Raw genomic sequence first — 23,993 nt, 5'->3', positions numbered from 1 at the left:
CGTCACGTTTGATGTGTCGACGTCCGCAGATGGCTTCGAGTCCTTTTCAAAGCTCCGTATTAAAGCGCCTTTTAAAGTACAAAGTGGCCGTCTAAACACAGGGTAATCCCTAAAGTAGCACCTTGGCCCGCGCCGTCGTCAGAGCGACACACATCTGGAGAGGGCGTAAATCCGCTCGTGATAGACGTGCGTCCGACTCTCAGTCAGAATGTTTGCTGCTGTAAATGTCACGTCCTGTCACACTCCCGAAGCCGCCCGCTTCAAAGATGTCAGCGTGGTGTAATTGTGACTCTAAAAACACTGTAAGAGGCTTAAAAGCGAGCAGCGAGATCCTCCTCTGGTCTGTTAAGTGCAGGGTTTTGTTCAGGACGGAGGGTCTGTTTGTTCTGTCATTAGGCCGCCGCAGCACTTAAAGCCCTCGTCCTGTCACTTTTGGACCGGCACAGGAAGAGAAAATCAGACCTTTAGCGCTTCATTTCCACCTGGAGCCGTAAAACTACAAGGGAAGAGGAGGCGTGTCCTTCCAGCTGAGATGTAATCAATGTGTCAACGTCTATTCTGTGCTCTGAATGTCTGATTCCAGGGAGCCACTAACGACAGACCAGCAGCTGCAGGGTCCTTTGGTGCTACAGTTCTGGGTCGAGTCCTGATCAGAGGGCAGGACCACCTCACGAGTTCTCGGGTGTCCCTCGGAAACATAAAGGACACTAAGACGGGGCCAAGAGGGCTTCCTGTCGCCATGATCGACCTTCAGAGCAAATCTACAAGCCCTCCACTCACCCTGACCCCCGACCCCATTATCTCACCTTATAGATATAACCCCCAAATTAATGTTTTGTAAATTTGTTTTATACCTCATTTTTAGTTTGTTTTTTCTACTGTATTTTTGTACGCGAGTTGTTTTTTCTATCAAATAAAGCGACAGAACAATGAAATCCGTTTTTAAAAATGTACGCGAGTGGAAGTTTTCTGTTCTTTCAAGCCAAAGAAGAATCAAACTGTGTGAAAACGGAGCTTCGGCTTTTAAATCCAGTCTCCTTATTTTGCATTCGGAGTGGATTTAATAAACATTTGTTGTTCGTTTTCTTGACGAGAGTTCTGTGAGATGATCGGATAATGGTAGCAATCTTCCCATCTAACTCTTGGTTAAAAAACGGATTAACAATTTTAAAAATGTCATAGAATAATCTGGAAATCTCTGCCATTGTTGATACTCAGTGTTTAACGTGATCCCTGTGTGCCAGTCAGATCTCTGCACTACTAATCTGTATTTCAAACACGATGAAAGGACGATACCAAATATTTTTTACTACTACTTCTCAAATCTTTATCTTTTTATAAGATGTGATATTTATAACAATAAAATGTGATTTGGTACTTGGCCTTTTTGGGGGATTTGTCGTTGTTTCTACGCGGCTCTCATGCTTCTTCAAGTTTCCGACAACATAAAAAAGCACAGAAGCCAAACTCTGTTCAGCTGTATTTATATATTTTCCCACACAGCATCAATGAAAACCATTTCAAAATAACCTTCCATCTGCAAAAACATGTCTTCTCTGGAAACAAAAGATACAAATATAAGAGTCTGTTTGAATGTTTCTAGGAGGGAGAGATTGCAGCAGCAAGGAGATGATGAGACGGTTATAAATTAATGTCTTAACATATTACCGGAAATTAAACTTCGATATTAACTAATCAAAAATGCCAAAGTACAAAGAAAATTCCCAATCTCATCAGTTTTGATTTCATGCGACATCGGAACAAATACAAACTCATCGATGTCCAACGAAGACACGCTTCCCCCCCTCTAATTCAAACTCCCGTGGTTCAGTCCGTCCCTTCCTCCGGTGTCCCTCGCTCTCATCTGCCCACCTTGCCCAGCCTGTGGTCTGTCTTGGGGTCGGCTATGATGGCCTGAACGGCGACGATGGCCTCGTTGATCCTGGTCTGGAGCTCCCTCAGCTCCTCGATGTGGAGCAGGCGCAGGATCTGGGCCGCTTCATTCAGAGTGGCATCTGAGGAGAAACCGTATCGTTTTTTACCGGAGCGAGAGAGGGTCACAAAAGGATAAAACTTCATAACCATAAGCAGCACTCACCTCCAGTATCGAAACCCAAGGTGTGCTTGTCTAAAGTGACTGGAATTCCCTGAGAAACGTAGAAACATATACACGTTACACTTGTAGATAAAGAAAAAGATGTTATTCCAGATAGAAAATATTCCAATACCTCTCTGTTCTGGCTGGCTTTAATGATGGCTTCTGGAGCGAGTCTCTCCTGGATCAGAATGCGAATAGCCTGGCAGGAGAACATGAAAACCCATTTTCTATTAAAATGTATATGAACTATCGAGAGTCATGAGGACATTCAAGTTCCAATTCCACCTTGAGCATAACCAGGTAGTCGTCATGTCGTTGGATCTTGAGGATGTTGGCCAGAGCCGTCACTCCTGCTTTGAAATCTGGAGAATTACCTGAAAAAGCACAAAACCAAAGGGATGATTTTCATCTTTCACCTGAAGAGAAATCGCAGATAATACGTGAAAGCAAAATGGCGAGGACAGACAGAAGAGCGGAGACGTGTTTCTACTTACTGTCGAGGTTGAGGAGAGGGTCCACCACCTTGTCGCTGTTGCTGGAGGATGCCAGCGTCTCACAGTTCTTATACTTGTCCACTGAGGAGGGACAATAGAAAACACTTTCAATCCAATAAATTAAAAAATTACATTAATGAACTGAAAAAAATCATACAACCCTTTCAATCAATTTGTGAAGAAATCCAGTTCAGTTTGACAGATGCACATCTGCTTTAATTTAAATAAAACATTCCTTGTACAATGTCTCCATCTGGCGGTCAGCGTCGGTATTACACTGTAGTCGTACCAACAGTTCTCCAAACAGCTGACGTGCACCTCCTGCCACCTTACCGTTGTCTCCATATTCGTATCTTACAGCCAGGCCCAGCAACCAGTCCACAGCCTCCTGCTTCTCCTGAACCCCGAACGGACAGTTGAGGTCCTGCAGGTACTGCACACAAGAGAGAGACCGCCACCATGCATGTGAGGATGGAGATCCTGATCACGATGGTGTAGGTGACAGCTTTGGAAGTGGTCTCACCTCCTGGTAGGCTTTGGGCCATTCTGAGCTCGGGATGTTCCTCAGGTTTCCCCTGTCCTCGATCTTATAGTGTCTAATCTTCTGGTCCTCCAGCCACACGATGCAGTTTCTGTACTGGGTCTCATCTGAGGAGACAGGAGACACCAGTGGGGAAAATGGCAGGAGCAGACGGAATAAATCAAGCCTCCTCTGTAGGTAATGTGTTAGCTAGCCTGTATCCTCCCTGCCAATAACATTGCGATTACAGCCCAGTAATGATGGCGAACCCCGGGTGAGCATGAGCACATACAATGCCCCGCACGTTGCATGTGCTCATGACAAAATGTGACATTAATGTAGTAATAAAACTGTAGGCATGAGTGCATTATCTTCAACAACGTAGCCGAATTAAAGTGCGGCGTATTAATGGTTGGACAAGATGTTTTAATCTCGTGTCCTGACAAACACAGGGTTGTCAGCCTGAAAGACCGTGAAACTACTATTTTTATTTTGGCGATTCGTTGTGTCCGGCGACATGACTTGATACGTTAGCCGGTTCCACGTTTAACTCACTGATTCACGTTTAAGGGTTTAACGAAGAGGTTTATCTTACCTGTACAGTCAAAATCACCGGGATTGTGATAATCTAGCGCTGTTAATTTTCTCCGAAACATTTCAACCTGGTTTTTGTACGTAAATAGCTACTCTCTTTAGCTAACAGTTAGCTACTTCGGCTGCTCCTTCTGCTCAGTGTGGCATTGCGCATGCGCCGCATCCTACAACTTCCTGTTATACCTATCGAAATAAAATTCTCCATCCCGGCCCCCAGTACTACACCTTAATACAACATAAAGTAGTCATAATTAGTATAGTTTATCCACAACAGCATTTTTAAAGATATTTCCTGTCCCACTTGGGTTATGGCTTATATTCTCAAAAACATAGATTTTGATACTTCATTTCAACTGGTTCCCAAAATCACAATTTACTGCATAAGTTATTTTCAAAAACTTACGAGAAATGTGTTAAAATGGTAATTTTTTCCCACAATCCAACTGTGGTTTTAATGCACCTACTTAAAAAAAAAAAACTATCAGAGAGACAAAGTTTGAGAAAAAACTACAACTTTATTACATGTCACATTTTATAAAATGAGGCAAAAAAAACGAAGCCATCCAAGATGATGCAATGAAAAGAATTAAAAAAAAAAAAACTTGGGTTGATGTGTGTTGTTTTATGTGTCAGTGTTTATGCTCAAAAGGGCCTCATGCGTGTGTTAAGGGGCGGGGCTCTGTTGGGTGGCGTGATCGCGATGTCCAGATAGTCTCCAATCTGGAAGCGCTGAGACTGCAACGTCATGGAGTCATCTGCACCCTTCCTGCCGGAGACGGTGTTGCCAATATCTTTCAACCTGTAAGGGAGGCACAGCCACACAATTTTAATATACAGTGCACACAAATCCACCAGAACATGAAGCATGAGTCCAGCCATAGCTGTTGTGGGATACTAACCTGTACACTTTCCCTCTAGGGTCGGGGAAGACGATGGCAAAGCTGAAGTGGGTCCCCTTTTTTCTGGCTTCTGGATAAACTTCTTTCACCAGGCTAGTCAGCTCCTTCAGAGTCGCATCCATCCTGGAAAAATAAATAAATACAGAACAAGGTGCTCAACTCAACTCTGGCAAATGCTCGATTAACACACACGACAAATTGACTGAAATGTTTGCAGTCTCACCATGTGTATATCTGCAGTTCGCTGGAGGGAACGTTGCCACGGGCGAACTCATCCGCTCTGTGGTGTCGGCCACTGTTGGTGGTGAACACTCGCAGCAGGAGGGGGCAGGTCTGCAGCAAAGAAAATGTATTTTTATTTTGAAAGTTCGGTGCCTCTTAGTGGCCACAACGAGTAACTACAACACGCCGCGCATTTCGTTGCGCAGCCCCGTTATTGCACAGTGACCTCTATCCCATCCATTCTTAAATGTTGTTTAATTAGAGACACCTGTGAAAACGTGACGTCATCTCAAACCCCACCGCAGTGTCTCGCGACAGTCCCCAACGTAACGTGACCACAAACACGAAGCGCGTGAGCCAGCGGGAAAACTGAGCCGGGGTACGTTGCAAATACTGCGTTACATTACATGAAATACTAAAAACGTAACGTTAATAACCAGTTGATAACGGTTATTTTCGTACAATACCTCACCTGAGAGTCGCATTTAGCTAGCTGTGTATCCAACTTATGTTTCCCCCCCATAGGTTTCTGTGACATTTCTCCAATTCACTTGCAAACGAAGCCTGAAGGTAAGCCATGTAATGACTAAACTCCTACATGTTTGTATCCGTTAGTTGATACGTTCATGCTTAGCTAGCGCTAGCATGCTAGCACTAGCACGCCGCGGAAGCTTCTAGTCTTTTTTTTTGTGCTTACTGGTGTTGACCAGAGCTCAACTGGAAAATGAAGCAGGAATACTTGTGCACATATGTTCTCGTGTTTGGAGTTAATCTTGAATGCATGTTAAATAGTCTACATACTGCTAACGTAGCATCCCGAGCTAACCTAGCAGAAGCTGGTTAGCTTGGAGCTGTACAAGTAAACAAGCTAACCGGGCGATGAAACACAATCCCGCGGTCTAACGGTACCTTTTCTCGGTCAATGGGCTTCTCTGGCTCCTTCTTGATTTCTTCCTGTGTAATCCGCGACTCGAGGGCCATTGTTTTGTCGTTGTTATTTTTTTCTGCGGTGTATGAATTGAGTAACGTTGCTGACTTTTACCACCTTGCTTGGCTAGTTTCGCTGCAGCTTCGAATGAGAGACCGGAGCGGTTTCCGTTTCCGGTGTCGTTTTCTGATTTAGAGCAGCGACAACTGTATTGCCTCCTAGTGTTGAGTGTATATATATATATATGCACCATTTTGACAAAATACGATGTTTTTTTATTTAATAAACTGCGTGGTTAAGCCATAATATTCACTTTATAATTTAGTACCATTTCCTTTTTAAAGGAACTGTGTGTAGCGTTTCTACAGTAGCCCAGAGCGGACAAACCAAACGCTTTAGATGGGGCCATTCACGTGACACAGTGTCCTATACACCTATTTAAAGTAGCTCTGAATTTTAACCCTGCACATATTTAACAGCATATGCTGAAAAATGACAAAAAAATAAATTTCTTCACATTTTAGATGAAAATCCAATATATTTTATTCCCCCTAGAAAGCAAAAATATCAGCTTGTACCAACCAATAATATAATGACATCCATCCATCAATCAATCAGAGCTAGAGGAGGTGGTGAGCTAATATTGTTAACCATCACATTTCTCCCAATGTTATGTCAACACACACATACAGATACACTGGAAGTTATGTTTCGGCTTGCCTTTAAATGGCCAACCGTATCAGTATCACAGTTTCATTCATCACATCTCTGCAAAGTGTAGCGTATAAACATTATCCTGACAGTTACATGAATTATCAGGACGTCTCTCAGACTTTCGTACTGGCTGATCCAGGATCCGTCCGCCTACAGAACTGAGTCACATGCCGTCTCCCCCTCACTCATTACTGCGTGAGTGTGTGCGTAGCTTTCTGGGTAACATATATGTGAGTGTTGTACAGTGTGTGTGTACGTCCTGACACTGGCCCCCTCTGTTCTCCTGCTGGCGAGCTGATCAGGAGCTACTCTAACAATCAGCTCTATTTTACCTCTCTCTCCCTTTCTCCCTACTCATTCACTTTGTGAATTCACTCCACCACCGACACCACCTCTCCCCAGAATGGATGGCATGGACCCGATTGAAACAAGCTGCCAGCTTCTCTCCCTCTGGCCTGAAACATCAAACAGTGGGTCTGTGAGTCCGGTCCTGACACTGATATCCATTCATTGATATGCATCTGGAATAAGTGTCTCTTTTATTCCTAAAATGACCCCATTAGAATCACATCCTCTCTGCCTCGACCCAGTAGGATTTCCTGCCCCTTCAGATCATCACAAACCCATGTTTACAATGTTTACTGAGATAATAAGTGACCAGTAGTGTCATTTTGTGAAGCAGTGGAGACTCTAAATAAAGCATCATTATTCATGAAAACTAAATCCAATCAGTAATCAAATGCGAAGCTCAAGCAGAATATCCAGGATGTGTTCCAGCTTCCTGAAAAGTTTTAATTTCCACGGTGTAAACTGAGGAAGTTGGTTTTGCTCCCACACTTCAACAAACAGTGGGAAAATCTCATCGGCCATTAACGGCACACAGAGCAGCACTGTCCTGCAGGCCGACCGCTGCCAAGTAACAGCTGGGCTCTGAAAAGTCACTTTGACTCTCCTACCTGTGTCTTGTTACAGTAACAACCGGTATCACACACACACCTTTTCACTAGACCTCAGCTTTGTTCTTTCACCCCTGCCTCTCACACTGCATGGGCACCATGGAAGAAGTTATGAATTTATGTTTTGTATTATATAATGATGTATTATTTCCTTACTGTTGAATTTAGCATCAAAATATTTTATTTTATAAATAGTATGTGTACCTCTCTAATATTTGTTGCTCCAAAATGTTGCAACACGTTGAAGTTTATTTTGAAAGCCCCCACAGGAAGTCACCCCATCATGTTCTGGCTTGACTTGACGCTGGAGACGCATCTTTTATTTCATGCAAAGGAAGAGGAGCTCCAGGTTCGTGTTTTGATTCCACCCAGATCCCATTTAACTTAACATTTCAATGACACCAGCAGTGATGTGACACTGAGCTGTTTGTTTTTGTGCTTTTAAGGACCATGTGGATGTTTTTCCTGCAAACAACCTGACTCTGCAGACACAAGGTGAGAAATCCACTTTTATCTTTTTGATTTGAAAATGATGAGCTTTTTTAGGAGTAGAGGTGATTATTTGTGATTATTTCCTGCTTCTAGATGTGTCAATAATCCAGCGGTTGAATGTGAATGGTGATGCCCTGTAGTAGTGTGGGGTGTGTACAGTGTGTTCAGTGTGTGTTTTAGTTGAGTGGGTTCACTTCAATACAGTCCACGGTGGGCAGAGGGGTTCATCAGTTCACATGAATTCTGGCGCTGGGCCTTCCCTCTTCCTCCTCTCACTTTCATTCCTTTTCATCCTCTTCTTCTGTCAAACTTCTCTTTTGTTTCATCGGCCGTCTCTGCTTTCATCTTTTGCCACGGCCGTCCCTCTGTCTTTCCCACCGACGTGTAGCTCAAAGGAGCCGACCGAAGCCCTTTCCCTCCTGGCCACCAGTATCATATAATTGCATTGTCATGTTTGCGACCGTTTCCCCAGGATGTCTTGGCCTGCTCTGTACACTCAGTTAGTCGGGGCAAACCGGCACTCCACCAGCCTGGGCAAAGTCTGGCTCTCCGTGCTGTTTATTTTCCGGGTCATGGTGCTGGTTGTTGCTGCTGAGAGCGTCTGGGGGGACGAGCAGTCCGACTTCACCTGTAACACACTGCAGGTAATGATAATATCATGTCATCTCATTAACATGTGTGTGAATACAGTGTATATAAAGCAGCCAAACTGTGATATTTTCATTGTTGCTACAATCTGAGAGTGTCTGTTTTTCAGCCGGGCTGTGAAAACGTCTGCTATGATCAGTTCTTCCCCGTCTCCCACATCCGTCTGTGGTGTCTTCAGCTTGTGTTCGTCTCCACGCCAACGCTCCTGGTTGCAATGTATGTGTCGTATCGGAACCACAGCGACAAGAAGAGGCTCCTTCAGGTGTGTGTACCGTTTAATTTGTCTGCTGTCCTGTTTATCCTCCGTCTTGTCCTGTCATTAGGTGTCTCTTCTGGTTGTTTTGTCTCATTTGATCGTGTCACATACTGTCTTTTTTTTAATAAAATAACGGTTACATTTTAATGTGTATTATCCTTCCTGTCCTTATCATCTATTGTCATGCTTGATCTTGTCATGTCATGCTTGGTCTTGTCTTGTCTTGTCATGCTTGGTCTTGTCATGTCATGCTTGGTCTTGTCATGTCATGCATGATCTTGTCATGTCATGCATGATCTTGTCATGTCATGCTTGATCTTGCCATGTCATGCTTGGTCTTGTCATGTCATGCATGATCTTGTCATGTCATGCTTGATCTTGTCATGTAATGCATGGTCTTGTCATGTCATGCTTGGTCTTGTCATGTCATGCCTGATCTTGTCTTGTCATGTCATGCTTGATCTTGTCTTGTCATGCTTGATCTTGTCATGTCATGTCATGCTTGATCTTGTCATGTCATGCTTGATCTTGTCTTGTCATGCCTGATCTTGTCTTGTCATGTCATGCTTGATCTTGTCATGTCATGCTTGATCTTGTCTTGTCTTGTCATGCCTGATCTTGTCTTGTCATGTCATGCTTGATCTTGTCTTGTCATGTCATGCCTGATCTTGTCTTGTCATGCCTGATCTTGTCTTGTCATGTCATGCCTGATCTTGTCTTGCCATGTCATGCTTGATCTTGTCATGTCATGCTTGGTCTTGTCTTGTCTTGTCATGCTTGGTCTTGTCTTGTCATGCTTGGTCTTGTCATGTCATATCATGGTTGATCTTGTCATGTCATGCTTGATCTTGGGTGCAGTCGAATAGTCTTTTTTGCTTAGGAAGGTTCCTAACTGAAGAAGTGACCCGGAAGTAAACAAGTGGCCGCCATGATAAGAGCTGTTCGAATTCTCTAAATGCATAGGAAAGGAGCTCCAATGCTTCCTTTCAGAGCTCCTTTAGCATAGGATGCAACGGACCTTCCTATGCGATAGGAAAGGAGATTACGCCGACCCACAATTCTTTGAGAGCAACATTTAAAGTGCCGCACACCTCGGCCGTTCATGAAAACAAACGATATGTGTATTTGCATATTTAACAATGACTTTCATGCAGACATGTAGTAATTGGAATAGTGTTGATAAATGTGTGTGGACAGTGATAATAATTGAATGCTTTTTTTTTTTATTTATTTCAATCATGTTACAAATGTTTGACAAAAACGAAACTAAAACCACAAATTAAACGTAAATACAGCAAACGGTCAAACAGGAAGGAGGAGCTGCTGGACCTGAAGCCGGTCAGTGAACCAGCTGTTTATAAAACCAACATGTGGAGAAGTGGACGACGCGTTTTTTGTAGTCCATTATTGTAGTTTCTCCAGCGCAGACGCACGTCAATCGCCGGTGCCGATCATCAGCTGTCAATCATCAGCGGCCGCGATATAATGACGTAGTTTAGTGAAAGTCCGGTCGGATTCTCTGAACCCCGCGGTCGACTATTCCTAAGTCCTTTTGAGTTCTCCTATCGCCTTTCCTTAACCCCGTGACGTTTTCCCCAGAGGTCAAGGAATAGGAGTTAGGAATAGGAGTTAGGACCTTATTTTTTGACTATTCGACTGCAGGCCTTGTCTTGTCATGCCTGATCTTGGCTTGTCATGTCATGCTTGATCTTGTCATGTCATACTTGATCTTGTCATGTAATGCATGGTCTTGTCATGTCATGCTTGGTCTTGTCATGTCATGCCTGATCTTGTCTTGTCATGTCATGCTTGATCTTGTCTTGTCATGCTTGATCTTGTCATGTCATGTCATGCTTGATCTTGTCATGTCATGCTTGATCTTGTCTTGTCATGCCTGATCTTGTCTTGTCATGTCATGCTTGATCTTGTCTTGTCATGCTTGATCTTGTCATGTCATGTCATGCTTGATCTTGTCATGTCATGCTTGATCTTGTCTTGTCATGCCTGATCTTGTCTTGTCATGTCATGCTTGATCTTGTCATGTCATGCTTGATCTTGTCTTGTCATGCCTGATCTTGTCTTGTCATGTCATGCTTGATCTTGTCATGTCATGCTTGATCTTGTCTTGTCTTGTCATGCCTGATCTTGTCTTGTCATGTCATGCTTGATCTTGTCTTGTCATGTCATGCCTGATCTTGTCTTGTCATGCCTGATCTTGTCTTGTCATGTCATGCCTGATCTTGTCTTGCCATGTCATGCTTGATCTTGTCATGTCATGCTTGGTCTTGGCTTGTCTTGTCATGCTTGGTCTTGTCTTGTCATGCTTGGTCTTGTCATGTCATGTCATGCTTGATCTTGTCATGTCATACTTGATCTTGTCTTGTCATGCCTGATCTTGTCTTGTCATGTCATGCTTGATCTTGTCTTGTCATGCCTGATCTTGTCTTGTCATGTCATGCTTGATCTTGTCATGTCATGCCTGATCTTGTCTTGTCATGTCATGCTTGATCTTGTCTTGTCATGTCATGCTTGATCTTGTCTTGTCATGCCTGATCTTGTCTTGTCATGTCATGCTTGATCTTGTCATGTCATGCTTGATCTTGTCTTGTCATGCCTGATCTTGTCTTGTCATGTCATGCTTGATCTTGTCATGTCATGCCTGATCTTGTCTTGTCATGTCATGCTTGATCTTGTCTTGTCATGCCTGATCTTGTCTTGTCATGTCATGCCTGATCTTGTCTTGTCATGCTTGGTCTTGTCATGTCATGCTTGATCTTGTCTTGTCATGTCATGCTTGATCTTGTCATGTCATGCCTGATCTTGTCTTGTCATGTCATGCTTGATCTTGTCATGTCATGCCTGATCTTGTCTTGTCATGTCATGCTTGATCTTGTCTTGTCATGCCTGATCTTGTCTTGTCATGTCATGCTTGATCTTGTCATGTCATGCTTGATCTTGTCTTGTCATGCCTGATCTTGTCTTGTCATGTCATGCTTGATCTTGTCATGTCATGCCTGATCTTGTCTTGTCATGTCATGCTTGATCTTGTCTTGTCATGCCTGATCTTGTCTTGTCATGTCATGCCTGATCTTGTCTTGTCATGCTTGGTCTTGTCATGTCATGCTTGATCTTGTCTTGTCATGTCATGCTTGATCTTGTCATGTCATGCCTGATATTGTCTTGTCATGTCATGCTTGATCTTGTCTTGTCATGCCTGATCTTGTCTTGTCATGTCATGCCTGATCTTGTCTTGCCATGTCATGCTTGATCTTGTCATGTCATGCTTGGTCTTGTCATGTCATGCTTGATCTTGTCTTGTCATGTCATGCTTGATCTTGTCATGTCATGCCTGATCTTGTCTTGTCATGTCATGCTTGATCTTGTCATGCCTGATCTTGTCTTGTCTTGTCATGCCTGATCTTGTCTTGTCATGTCATGCTTGATCTTGTCATGTCATGCTTGATCTTGTCATGTCATGCTTGGTCTTGTCTTGTCATGTCATGCTTGATCTTGTCATGTCATGCCTGATCTTGTCTTGTCATGTCATGCTTGATCTTGTCTTGTCATGCCTGATCTTGTCTTGTCTTGTCATGCCTGATCTTGTCTTGTCATGTCATGCTTGATCTTGTCATGTCATGCTTGATCTTGTCATGTCATGCTTGATCTTGTCTTGTCATGTCATGCTTGATCTTGTCATGTCATGCCTGATCTTGTCTTGTCATGTCATGCTTGATCTTGTCTTGTCATGCCTGATCTTGTCTTGTCTTGTCATGCCTGATCTTGTCTTGTCATGTCATGCTTGATCTTGTCATGTCATGCTTGATCTTGTCATGTCATGCTTGGTCTTGTCATGTCATGCTTGGTCTTGTCTTGTCATGCCTGATCTTGTCTTGTCATGTCATGCTTGATCTTGTCATGTCATGCTTGGTCTTGTCATGTCATGCTTGATCTTGTCGTTGTATTGTGTTGTTGTGTCTTGTCTAGTTTTTTTGTTATCTTATCTTATCTTTTGTCATGTTGTATCATGTTGTGTGACAGGGTACTGGTAGAGCTGGTTTCCTCGGCAACAAAGGCCAGGAGGAGGATTTGGAGACTCTGAAGAGACGGAGGCTCCCAATCACCGGCGCCCTCTGGTGGACGTACGCCTGCAGCCTGGTGTTCAGGCTGCTGTTTGAAGGAGGCTTCATGTAAACTCTCAAGTCTGCCATATTGCTGGTTTGGTCCAGTCGTACCATGTTGCCCGTCTGCACACAGCATGTCTTTGTCTCTCCAGGTACGCCCTGTACGTGGTGTACGATGGTTTCCAGATGCCACGCCAGGTGCAGTGTGACCAGTGGCCGTGTCCTAACCTGGTGGACTGCTTCATCTCACGGCCCACCGAGAAAACCATCTTCACCGTTTTCATGGCCACTGCCTCCTCTATCTGCATGGTCCTGAACATGGCCGAGCTTGCATATCTGGTTGCCAAGGCTGTCACTAGGTAGAGGTATTAATCAGTCAGTCAGGTGATTAATGAATCTGAAGTTTACTCATCTGAAGTCCGTCATCCATCTGGGTTATCAAAATGCTAAAAGTACTGAAGTCCATGTATGACTTCGTGTTTTTCAGGAGTCTCTGTAGTCAGAAGGAGAGGAAACCATGCAGAAAGTCCAGCAGGGAGAGGACGGCGAATAAGACCAGCAACAAATTACTCATCTCAACCTGAGGAAGCAGCAACAAGGTGGATGATGCATGCAGAAGAAACACTCAAAAGACTTTAAAGCTGAATAATGACAAGTGGTCCACATGCTAACGACTCAAAACATGTAAATACAACTCATAACGTGAACATTTACTATGAAACCCAAGGTGTTCAAATGTAACATAAGAGGTGGAGAGGATGTACCAGATACAGTCTGAGACTTAATTGTCAATACTTAAATGCACTCACCATTTCCTACTTTATGTACCACAAATAAAATCGTATCTTTACTAGTTTTTAAGTCTAGTAGTTTGAGATAATTACGATGTGATATTAATAATAATGTTCTTATAATCTCAATAACCTGTTAGATATGGGACTATGAAAATTACATGTCACAATGTCCTGACCAAAATGATCACGATATTATCCAAAAATCATCAAAATATGCTTAAATATGCTCTTTAAATGACGCAGATTAGACACATGAAGATGCTTTTTAGTGGACGAACAATGAAATAATGGAATTTTTAAATCCTGCCTTATTTTTCCACTTGAAAAAGTTGTCTCTGGCTCACTGTCATGTTTTTCAAGTCATTCGCGATGTTATTTATGATTGTCCTCATAATGGAAATCCACCACGATCAACTTATTTTTAGTGTTTTTATCTCTAAAATAGACTCATGAGGTCAGAACATACAGAAAACATGCAAGAAATAACAACTGTTTGACAAAAGAGAAGGAAAGAAATGTAGTGAACAGGACACAACATGTCCTCTCATGTACAACAGCTGTGTTGACCTCTGTTGACCTCTGCTGGTGGCCACCAGTGACTGCACCACCTTTGACGGGTCCTCCTTGGTCCTCTTCTGAGGGAACCTGATCACCTCCGTGCTTTAGCTCTCACATAGACCAGATTTATTAGGCACAGATTTAGACCATATTTTATAAACCTCATTTAAACTGCATAATAAACGTTGAATAGATGTTAAACTTCGACAGTAGAAAGTAAACAGTTATAAGACGTGATGTCAGCCTGTAACAAATAACCACGGTGACATTGTGGTGGTCTTCAAGAAATATTGATAGCAATGTTATAGTAAAACCATCTTTAATGCTATGCTTGACCTTTCTTTTAATGTCTGTTTTGCTTTTTTTCATGTTGACATATTGAATATTTCTGGTTCAACTTGACTCAGATATTAGGCTACTGCTAATTAAGAAGAAGTATCTTCATGACTGTAATAACTATATAGATTAACTACTAATATCATTACCACTACCAGTCAATAATAATAAATAAAAACAGATTCTTGGCAAATCTTTGTTCCTTGTTTTATAGTAGTAGTAAAGTACTAGAAGTAGTAGTAGCCTAGTAGTAGTACTACTGGTCATAATAATAGTTTTAAATGCGGTTGGTTGCTGCTGTGTCGCCCCGACCTAAACATACACACCCGTCCCATCCCGTCCCCTCCCCTCGAGCGCCCCATGCACGCGGACACAGCAGCGGATGACCTTGCCCACGCGGGACGCAGCCTTCGCGAGACAGTTTCACACGCGCCCTTTTTTTTTTTAGACTAGACTGGCCTCGCGTCTTTTTTACTCCCCCCCCCCTCCCACTCACTCTCTCTCTCTCTCACTCTCTCACTCACTCCCTCTCTCTCTGTGTAATTCTCTCTGTGTGTCTCTCTCCCTCCCACTAATCTCACCTACTCCTCGCGTGGTCGCCTCGAGCCCACCCGTGGGAGTAAAGGGAAGAAGAGGACGGGAAGAAGCGCGAGAGGAAAGCCGGGAGGGAGCCGTGTACCGGAGGAGAGCGGTAAGCAGGAGGAAGGGATGCTGGGGAGCTGGTGTCTGGTGGGAGTGGGAGGGAGGAGGAGGGATTATCATCCTTCCACCTGCTGGATTAGGAGCACCTCTCATGCTGCGTTCACTTCCCTGCGGGAAAGACGGCCGAAAAAGGAAGCCTCTTACAATTCATGTTAATGTAGTATGGATCTTTATAGTTTGATTTGATTACTATTTATCATAAGAACACATCAAACTGAGTCCCGGACGGTAAATTAGGAGGTGTTATACAACTTTCAAAAGCTTCCCACTGCCAGCCGTCCTCGTGAAGAGTAAGAGCACATTTTGGGTCATTTTTGCATTTATACAAATAAGCAGAATTGGTAAAGTGTTAAATCTGGGTGTATAATAGAGCAAAACATGTCATCTTATTATTATTTTTGATATAATACTGTGTTTTAAACAGCATTCCTAGAGGGCGACTAATGTTTCTTGTTGCAAATGAATGGTGATCGCTGTAAAATGTTCCCTGTTCATTTTTTAATGTGGACTCTTTCCATCTGTACACCTTTTTAGCCAGAACATTTTTAATCCCACGCCTTCATCATCTTTATCTACATGTGCTACTGCACACGTTATGCAACTTTTACACACATTTAATGCTCGTTTACACTCATTACATCACATTTGTGACACTTAATGCATCGAAAACAAACACGTTCTGCACTTTTTACACAATTTATTTAACTAATTTAATTTATGTAAGCACTTTAAGTGTATTCTTGCACTCAGCTGTTGTATTTAACATAATTCCTTCAAGAACGGTGGAGTAACCCAGCTCCAGGTCACTCAGGTTAACCTAGACTATAATAACGTTTCTGAATGTGCATCTAACCAACAGCAGGCGACGAACCGGGCGTCCCGGAACGGTATTTTGTGCGAACGTTGCCTCTGTCTGCATATCTTAAAAAGGTTTTCAGGGTGCAAGCGGCAGGCCAAGAGTTAACCGTTTGGGCTGTTTTAGCACAAAGACCTCTGATCCATCAAAAGCACACGCCAGCCAGGACAATGTCCATCTGGCAGCTTCTCTATTGTCTGTCTTGACAGATGGTATTTCATCACGTCAACACATCATGTACATGTACACATGCCACTGTTAGATCGGTAGACGCTTACAGTCATTGGTCGTTTATTTACTGAGAATATTAGCTGCACAGTTTGGAAAAGTCACTGAACTTTGTGGACCATTTAGCCATGATGTGACTTTTATTATTATATTTGGATCATTAAGACTATTCTATTTAATTTTAGGACTTTCAGTGCATCCTTAGGCAGCTGATTTTCTCCTTGTGAGGGTAAATAAGTAGCCTTGCATTTACGTTTCATGTTAAAATAAGTCGGCGGTGGCCTCACATTGGTGGAGCAGTGTGTGTGTGTGTGTGTGTGTGTGTGTGTGTGTGGTACTGTAACTGTGTTTGCGTACATATCAGTCGATCCCAGGCAAACATTTGCCCTCCTCAGCATTCCTGGGATGTGATGAGTCCAGCATTCAACCCGGGACAACCTGTTATCCGCTCATTCACTTCCCACAGATGGCCGGCCATTGTCCAGCGAGCCCTCCGGCTCTGCAACACACACACAAGTGCACACAAATACACGCGCGTCTGCAAGCAAACGGATGAAGTAAATGTGGATAAAGTAAGAAAGGCATGCCTCTTTTTCCTCTGATGCATGAATACAAACCCAGTCCTAGAGAGTGGACGCCGTTTAATTCTTTCTATTCTTCCTATATTTTCTGCTGCATGAATGCATGCAGATATTTAGTGCGGGTTAAATTATAGTGGGCAAAGATAATCTTTTTTCAAACCATCTGCATGCAGACAACAGAAATAAACTGTTGAGATTTAATCCCTGTGTTTGAACTTTGAGGTCTAAAGTTGGTTTTGTCTCTTCTTTCCAGATATAGTTTTTCTTCTGATCTCTGGTCGATGGATTTATCACTGACGATACAACAATATTTTAGTAAGTCTGCCTTCCCTTCCTTACTTATGACACTTTTCATTCAGATCCTTGTCTGTTCTGTACCAGGGACAAGGCACTCTGGTTTATTTCTGGTGCTGTAATTAGTCCCAGCAGCCCAAATGTGCATTATTCCGCCATATTAAATAGTCCCCCTCCTTATATACGTCTGGTATTTACGTGACCCATTTTATATCTTCAGTAGGAGCCAATGAGCTCGGGGCTGAGGAGTTGAAAAGTGGTTAAAGGCAAACTCACCCATTGGTGTCTTCATAAGAACAAATATGGAAGGTCTGTGTTTCTTTCTCCATTCGTCTTCTCACACTCGTGTTTTCTCCTCCAGGCTAGAAAATCGAGTGAAGCATGGGTGACTGGAGCTTTCTAGGGCGGCTGCTGGAGAATGCTCAGGAACACTCCACTGTGATTGGAAAGGTGACTCACTTGATGAATATTCAGTTATATCATGTTAAGCTTAGAATATTTTACCAACTTAGCACCAACTAATGGAGCTAGAGATACTGATGTTATATTACGATGCAGGATATGATATTTTCTAATCTTTTTGAACCCTCCCTCCCCAGGTTTGGCTGACGGTCCTCTTCATCTTCCGCATCTTGGTGCTGGGTGCAGCAGCCGAAGAGGTCTGGGGCGACGAGCAGTCTGACTTTACTTGTAACACGCAGCAGCCCGGTTGCGAGAACGTCTGCTACGATGAGGCCTTCCCCATCTCGCACATCCGCTTCTGGGTGCTGCAGATCATCTTCGTGTCCACGCCCACCCTCATCTACCTGGGCCACGTGCTGCACATCGTCCGCATGGAGGAGAAACGCAGGGAGAGGGAGGAGGAGCTCCGGAAGGCCGGACGGCACCAGGAGGACCACGACCCGCTCTATCACAACGGAGTCGGTGACGGGGGAGGAGGGAAGAAGGAAAAGCCCCCGATTCGCGACGAGCACGGGAAGATCCGGATCCGCGGGGCACTATTGAGGACTTACATCTTCAACATCATCTTCAAGACGCTGTTTGAGGTGGGCTTCATCCTGGGACAGTACTTCCTCTATGGCTTCCACCTGAGGCCGCTCTATAAATGTGGCCGCTGGCCCTGCCCCAATACTGTGGACTGCTTCATCTCCAGGTTAGACAGTAGGATTTTAACTTTGTGTGTTTGGTCGTTTGCAATGTAAAACCATCTTTTTTTTTGCTCAGTCCTGACCCCCTTAGCTACGGTTGCTATGCATATCAAGCTTCACAGATGTACCACTTAGAATTCATCAAACAAGAATGAGCTATGTGACGATATCGTGGAGTAATGACGCCCTCTCTCTCTCCGCAGGCCCACTGAAAAGACCATCTTCATCATCTTCATGCTGGTGGTCGCCTGCGTCTCTCTGGTCCTCAACCTGCTGGAGATCTACCACCTGGGCTGGAAGAAGGTCAAGCAGGGGGTCACCAACGAGTTCGTGCGCGACAACGAGTCGCTGCTGCCGAACGCCGACGAGCCCGGCGACGCGGAGACCATCCCCGAGCAGACCTCGCCGTCGGCGCTCGACTGCTTGCCGGCGTACGCCAGCGTGACCGTGGTGGGCGGCCGAGCAGCAGAGGGAGGAGCCATGTCCTTAAACGGCGCCTCCGCGCCTCCCAGACTCCACCCAGACGACTACCTGTTGGAGTCCCTGCCCGCTTCTTACTACGGCGAGAAAGTGAGTGTCGGGAGCCACGGGCAGCTGATGGCGATGGAGCAGAACTGGAGGAACATGGCGCTGGAGCTCCACAATCTGGAAGGAAAAAACTCCTCCTCCTCCTCCTACCCTCCTCCTCTCCCCTCCCCTCCCACCTCCGACTCCTCCTCTCCCCACGAGGAGCCCACCCCGCCGCTTCCACAAGGAGAGCAACACTCCACGTTCCCGACACTCCCTCGCCACACCCCTCTCTCCCCCCTCGCACCGCAGGAGGCGTCGGCGGACGAGGAGAACACATATATGGTCCCGCACGACGACTTCACCGTGGTTACCAGGGCGGAGATGCATCAGCCTCCCGCCTCGGCGGCGAGAGACATCCGGAAGCCGAGTCGGGCCTGCAAGAGCGGCGGCGTCAGAGCTCGTCCCGATGACCTGGCAGTGTAGCTAAACACACACACTCACACATTTCCACACCACCAACGCATACATGCTGTGCACACACAGAAAAACCCACACAAGCAATTAGTTTTCCACATCGAAACCGCGAGCGCGCCCTCCAGCAAGAGACATGCCTGCAAGGAAAACACGACCACATTCAGCTGGAGGCGGCCGCTTATTTTACTCTCACATTTAGGAAGTAGAAGTTTGTAAGACATCGGGGCTTTGCAGAGATCAGTGGAGTGATGGCGAATTGAAATAAAAAATCAACTAAATTCCAGTTGATCCAAAAAAGGCGGGAGCAACACCCTTAAAACGGCGCGCGATAATAACTAAAAAGTAATAAAAAGAAAGCCTTTATGCTAAGCTAATCGACTCGTGACTCGTGCTCCACAGCTGGCGATCTTATCTAATCGTGAATGATCCAACATGGCTGCCGGAGGGCGTTTTCTTTTTAACGATCAGCCGCTCGGCACAAAGAGGGACGTCGAGAGCCAACATGGCTGCCGCTTCCTGTACCACGTCGCACAGCGGACACATACTTACACCTACAGCACATACAGACACAAATAAGGAAAGATTATAGTGATGATGATGATGATGGTGATGATGATTGGACTAACTAATACGTTTGGGAGCGTAGAGGCAGCAATACTGTATTCTTTTATTTCCATCTATCTTTTCATTTCTTTGCTGGGAGACATCGGAGGAGAGGTTTGCACTTTTGTTTCTTTTATTTCCAATTTTTACTCGTGACGTGATGATGGAGCTGAACAATCCGTGGCGTCGTTGTCGGGGTCTGTCCGTCTGTCCGCGTGCGCGGCGCTCACCCAGCCTGTAGTTTCGATGACGAGAGGGATGCGCTGGAGGAGCGATAAAGTAGTCCCACCCTGAGACATAGTCTTAAGGCTTCACAGGCTGTGTGTGTGTTTGTGTGTGTTTCATCTTGTTCCAGTGTTTTACAAAATGACATCTCTGCAGTTACATCAGGGTAAACTATATAAAGTATATAAATATGTAAATACAAAATGATTAATAGTACTGATAGGCACCACAGGATGTTACACCGACATTTTTTAAAAGTTACCGGTCAAACCAAAAGTGCTTTAGCGTTTTCTCACATTATGCAAAAACTCCATCGTTGGGAGACTTGAGGTAATTAAAATAAAAAGAAAACACGACCGAGGGCTGAAACTACATTTACAGCTATTTTTAAGCTTTGCACCTTGAAGGGAGCATAAAAATCATCACACCTTCTTTCTGATGCTTGTGTTTGCAGTGTGTTAAAGGACTGTCGAGTCCCTCCTAGCTCTTCTGTGTAGGAGGACTCTAAGTTAATTTTCTAGACTAGCTGTAGATTATACAGTAGCTTTTAGATTTTTTTTGTTTTTGAAAAACAAACAAAGCAATGTGATCTTTAAAAAAAAAAAAAAAAAAAAAAAGTGCTAACTTTTATTTCTCTGTCAGTTCTTAACAGACATCCCACATAGGAATGTTCATTTTTCCTGTTCTTCTCATTAATTCCTGCCAAAAAAACAAACAGAACACGGCTGATATGAATATGAATTCACTTCCCAACAGCTTTAATTTATCATTCAGGAATAAAAACGTACCCTGCTAGCAAGTCGACAAAGGAGAGTGGTTTTGGGTAAACGGCGTTTTGGGTTTGTATATCTCTGTGTTTCTCTCTGAGCAGAATATTAGTTGATACTTGAAATCGTCGGGTTCGGAATAAGAATACTAGAAAAGTGCTAGTTTCTATCACGTGTGCCCGAATTAGCTTTAAACACCCCAAAATAACCAAATCAAAGCAAATTTGTATCCCATATGTTCACATTTCGAATTTAATCCAAATTGTTTTTTGTACTTTTGATCAAATAATCTTAACTAAAGGTCCACTTGCTCGCTTTTTCCGAAGCTGTCGACCACATCTCACGGTCTTCTTGTAGTCTCGTTACACCATCAGGTAGTCCTGGGTTCACCCTCCTGGGAAGACGACCGCCATGCTCTGAAATGAATCGGCACTCTGGGGATGTTGCTCATCTGTATTCACGGCAACTTGGAACGCGTTTTAACGCGCAATCGTGAATTTTTGGGATAACGGCCGAACAAATTAGCTCAGAAATAACTAAAATGCTAATCACATATTGTATGTTTATCCCACATTTAATTATTGCACATTATCAAAACTGGCATCCCCTCTGTTTTTAATGACATTTTTTTAAAGGAAATCGTTTGGATGTTTTCCAGTGTTTTATTTTCCGATTATTCTCGGCAACAAAGCGAAAAAACTCATTCCCCAGCGATTCCTTTCACATGTCCATCCGACGGATTCTCACGGCTCGTTTACGGCGTTCGCTCCACCGTTTACGGCGTTCGCTCCACCTGCGAAAGAAGTCGGTAACATTCGATCCCAGTGCGTCTCCCCCTCCGTTGTGCTACGTCGCTACGCTAACGCTTTGAGTGTGGACAGAAAGTTTGTGATCAAGGCTTCCTTTACAGGGTTTGTTTTTGCACAGTGGTGTTTATTAAGAACTCTTCTAATTTAAAAAAATGTAAGATTTCCAACTGATCATGAACGCAACTATTTAACTTCTACAGACGAAATCACACACCAGGCGACAAACCGCGAAGCGAGACGCAGTAAAAGGCACTTAAATTTTTACATTTTTACCAATTTTCTAAAGATGGGATGACTGAATCTGTGTTGTTTTTGCTGACTGTCCAATGTTTACATGTCTCTGATCAAAACCGAGGTGCCAATAAATAATCTATTTTGTTAGAAAAAAGATTCAACCAAAGATATTTAACAAACCAAAGATATTCGTGCCGAAGAAACAAACGACCCGCCGATGAATCTGGGAAAATAAAATTCCACTAAAAACTAAAAAAAAAAAAGACATTACGTTGAGCGTCGTCTCTAAAAGCGAAACAAGGTTTATTCGACTTCAATTGCTGAAATGTTTTTCATAACCTTGTTGTTGCAGGCTGTTCTTAGTACCTTTGATATGTAGATAAAGATTTGCACAGTTAGATAGTTAGAGACCATCGAGAGACTTCTGGCTATTCCATCTTTTACACCATGGATGTGCCACGAATTACAAAAAAATAATAAATCCCGCGATGGAAAACAGAGATTGTGTGATGGGATTTTCACGGCGCCGTTACACGCAGGGACTCCCACGTGTTAGAAAGGAAGAGCGACCCCTGCTGGTACTCCCGTTGTCAAACGACTGTCTTTGAAGAGAAGTGCCTTGCGTCTGAACCTTTTGTTAAAGAACATGTTGATGTAAATGTTCATTTACCTCAGATGTTTACAGAACTGTTACTGAATAAACTTTTTGTACCATACCCGTTTCTTGTCGTGGTTCGCGTTTTTATTTTTGCTTTTGTCTGATTTTTTTTGTTTTTTTTGTTTTTACGTTAAATTTGTTATCAATATTGGGCAAAAATACAAGATTGTGCGTAAACACAGTGATGTCTGTCGCTTTGGTCAACTTTAGTGCTACCTTACATAAAATCTGTAGATATTCATGGTCCCCAGGGGATGAATGTTTTTGGGGACCCTGTGACCTCTCCTATACCAACTTTTCCACTTATGTCCACAAATATAAAAGTCGAATACAAGGACTGGAATTTTGATCAGATTCATGCTCCCCAGTGGATGAATCTACAGCCTACCTTTTCAGTAAAACTAAATCAAATGAATAAAATAATGCATAATATTTTCCGCACTAGTTGATGGCTGCCAACTCTGTGTGTGCAATGAAAACAGTCTGTCTACTATGCATGTGTGTACGTGCGGTGGTGTTTCTATGTGTGTGTGTGTGTCCACTCGGCCTCGCCCATTAAGCCGTGCTGAGGCCAGCACTTCCTTTATGCTCGCTGAAAGTCCCAGGGATTTTAGCTGAACAAAAACCTCTCCAGGGAGTGAAAAGGCCTTGAATGGCTGCTAATGCCGACCCGACCTCTGGACTCCTGCAGCCTGCTGCGTATGTGTCCATATGGTCCAATATAAGCGCGGCCCGTTTGTGAAAATACTGTATATATTGTATTGAAGACAAAGACCGGGTCACCTGAATAAAATCATCACCAATCTTTGCCTTAAAATGTTTTGACTTTTGGAGTGTGGAAAGCTTTAAATGAACATTTAAATTTGAATTAAATTTAAATTCCTCATGACAGAATAAACGTAGCCATTAAAAGCTAATTATAAAGCCTATGAATAACGTATCAGCCCCATTCCTGAATGCCTGGGTGGTTTACAGAAAACAATAAAACACATGAAGCCTGTTTTTATTGGGTGTCTGTTGTGACTCAGCTGGACAAGTGCACCACTATTCAGCCTTTTGTGTTTTACGCAGCGCTACTTGCTCACAAGGATGACCTTGATGTCTGAAGGAGGCGTCTCTCTGTCAGGTCGGTTGTTCTGATCCAGCCATGTTCTTGCAAGAAATCAAGTTTTGCCCAGCAGCAATTTCTCTAAGCCCTGAGGAACTCCACACCTGCTTGTGGACCTTCTCTAGAGGAGGTAAGTGGCAGATATGCTACTGATGTGTGTTCCTGC

General features: G+C 43.7%; 4 protein-coding genes across 12 annotated transcripts in view; 2 read left to right on the top strand and 2 right to left on the bottom strand.

Annotated features, from left to right (window-relative positions):
- Window positions 1–935, top strand: part of nid2a (nidogen 2a (osteonidogen)) — a 28,985-nt gene extending 28,050 nt beyond the window's left edge. For all 9 annotated transcript variants that reach the window (XM_084003956.1, XM_084003960.1, XM_084003963.1 and 6 more), the window contains one exon: window positions 584–935. In XM_084003956.1, coding sequence (XP_083860082.1) covers window positions 584–594 — 11 coding nt within the window. In that variant the 3' untranslated portion in view covers window positions 595–935. The remainder of the gene's footprint in view (window positions 1–583) is intronic.
- A 533-nt stretch (window positions 936–1,468) lies between these two features.
- Window positions 1,469–3,861, bottom strand: rtraf (RNA transcription, translation and transport factor). Its single transcript, XM_084003966.1, has 8 exons — window positions 3,708–3,861; window positions 3,116–3,240; window positions 2,926–3,025; window positions 2,593–2,673; window positions 2,384–2,472; window positions 2,229–2,297; window positions 2,099–2,147; window positions 1,469–2,015 (listed from the first exon to the last, which is right to left on the bottom strand). Exons 1-8 carry the CDS (start codon window positions 3,766–3,768, stop codon window positions 1,861–1,863), a joined length of 729 nt encoding a protein of 242 aa, XP_083860092.1. The 5' UTR covers window positions 3,769–3,861; the 3' UTR covers window positions 1,469–1,860.
- Window positions 3,862–4,201: 340 nt separating this feature from the next.
- Window positions 4,202–5,909, bottom strand: sap18 (Sin3A-associated protein). Its single transcript, XM_084004384.1, has 4 exons — window positions 5,737–5,909; window positions 4,829–4,938; window positions 4,606–4,728; window positions 4,202–4,505 (listed from the first exon to the last, which is right to left on the bottom strand). The coding sequence occupies exons 1-4, from the start codon at window positions 5,806–5,808 to the stop codon at window positions 4,349–4,351; spliced, it is 462 nt and encodes a 153-aa protein (XP_083860510.1). The 5' UTR covers window positions 5,809–5,909; the 3' UTR covers window positions 4,202–4,348.
- Window positions 5,910–6,875: 966 nt separating this feature from the next.
- Window positions 6,876–19,654, top strand: LOC311010048 (gap junction alpha-3 protein-like). The gene is made up of 11 exons (XM_084004526.1): window positions 6,876–7,774; window positions 7,872–7,920; window positions 8,390–8,561; window positions 8,675–8,827; window positions 12,860–13,008; window positions 13,095–13,301; window positions 13,430–13,500; window positions 17,379–17,385; window positions 17,672–17,741; window positions 17,891–18,444; window positions 18,643–19,654. The coding sequence occupies exons 3-11, from the start codon at window positions 8,391–8,393 to the stop codon at window positions 19,430–19,432; spliced, it is 2,172 nt and encodes a 723-aa protein (XP_083860652.1). The 5' UTR covers window positions 6,876–7,774; window positions 7,872–7,920; window position 8,390; the 3' UTR covers window positions 19,433–19,654.
- Window positions 19,655–23,993: the final 4,339 nt, after the last annotated feature.

Source organism: Eutrigla gurnardus (assembly GCF_963514095.1).
Source record: "Eutrigla gurnardus genome assembly, chromosome: 24".
In the NCBI taxonomy this organism is placed as follows: Eukaryota; Metazoa; Chordata; class Actinopteri; order Perciformes; family Triglidae; genus Eutrigla; species Eutrigla gurnardus.
The sequence above is the reverse complement of the archived record's forward strand: the minus strand, read 5'-3'. Positions and strand labels throughout refer to the sequence as shown.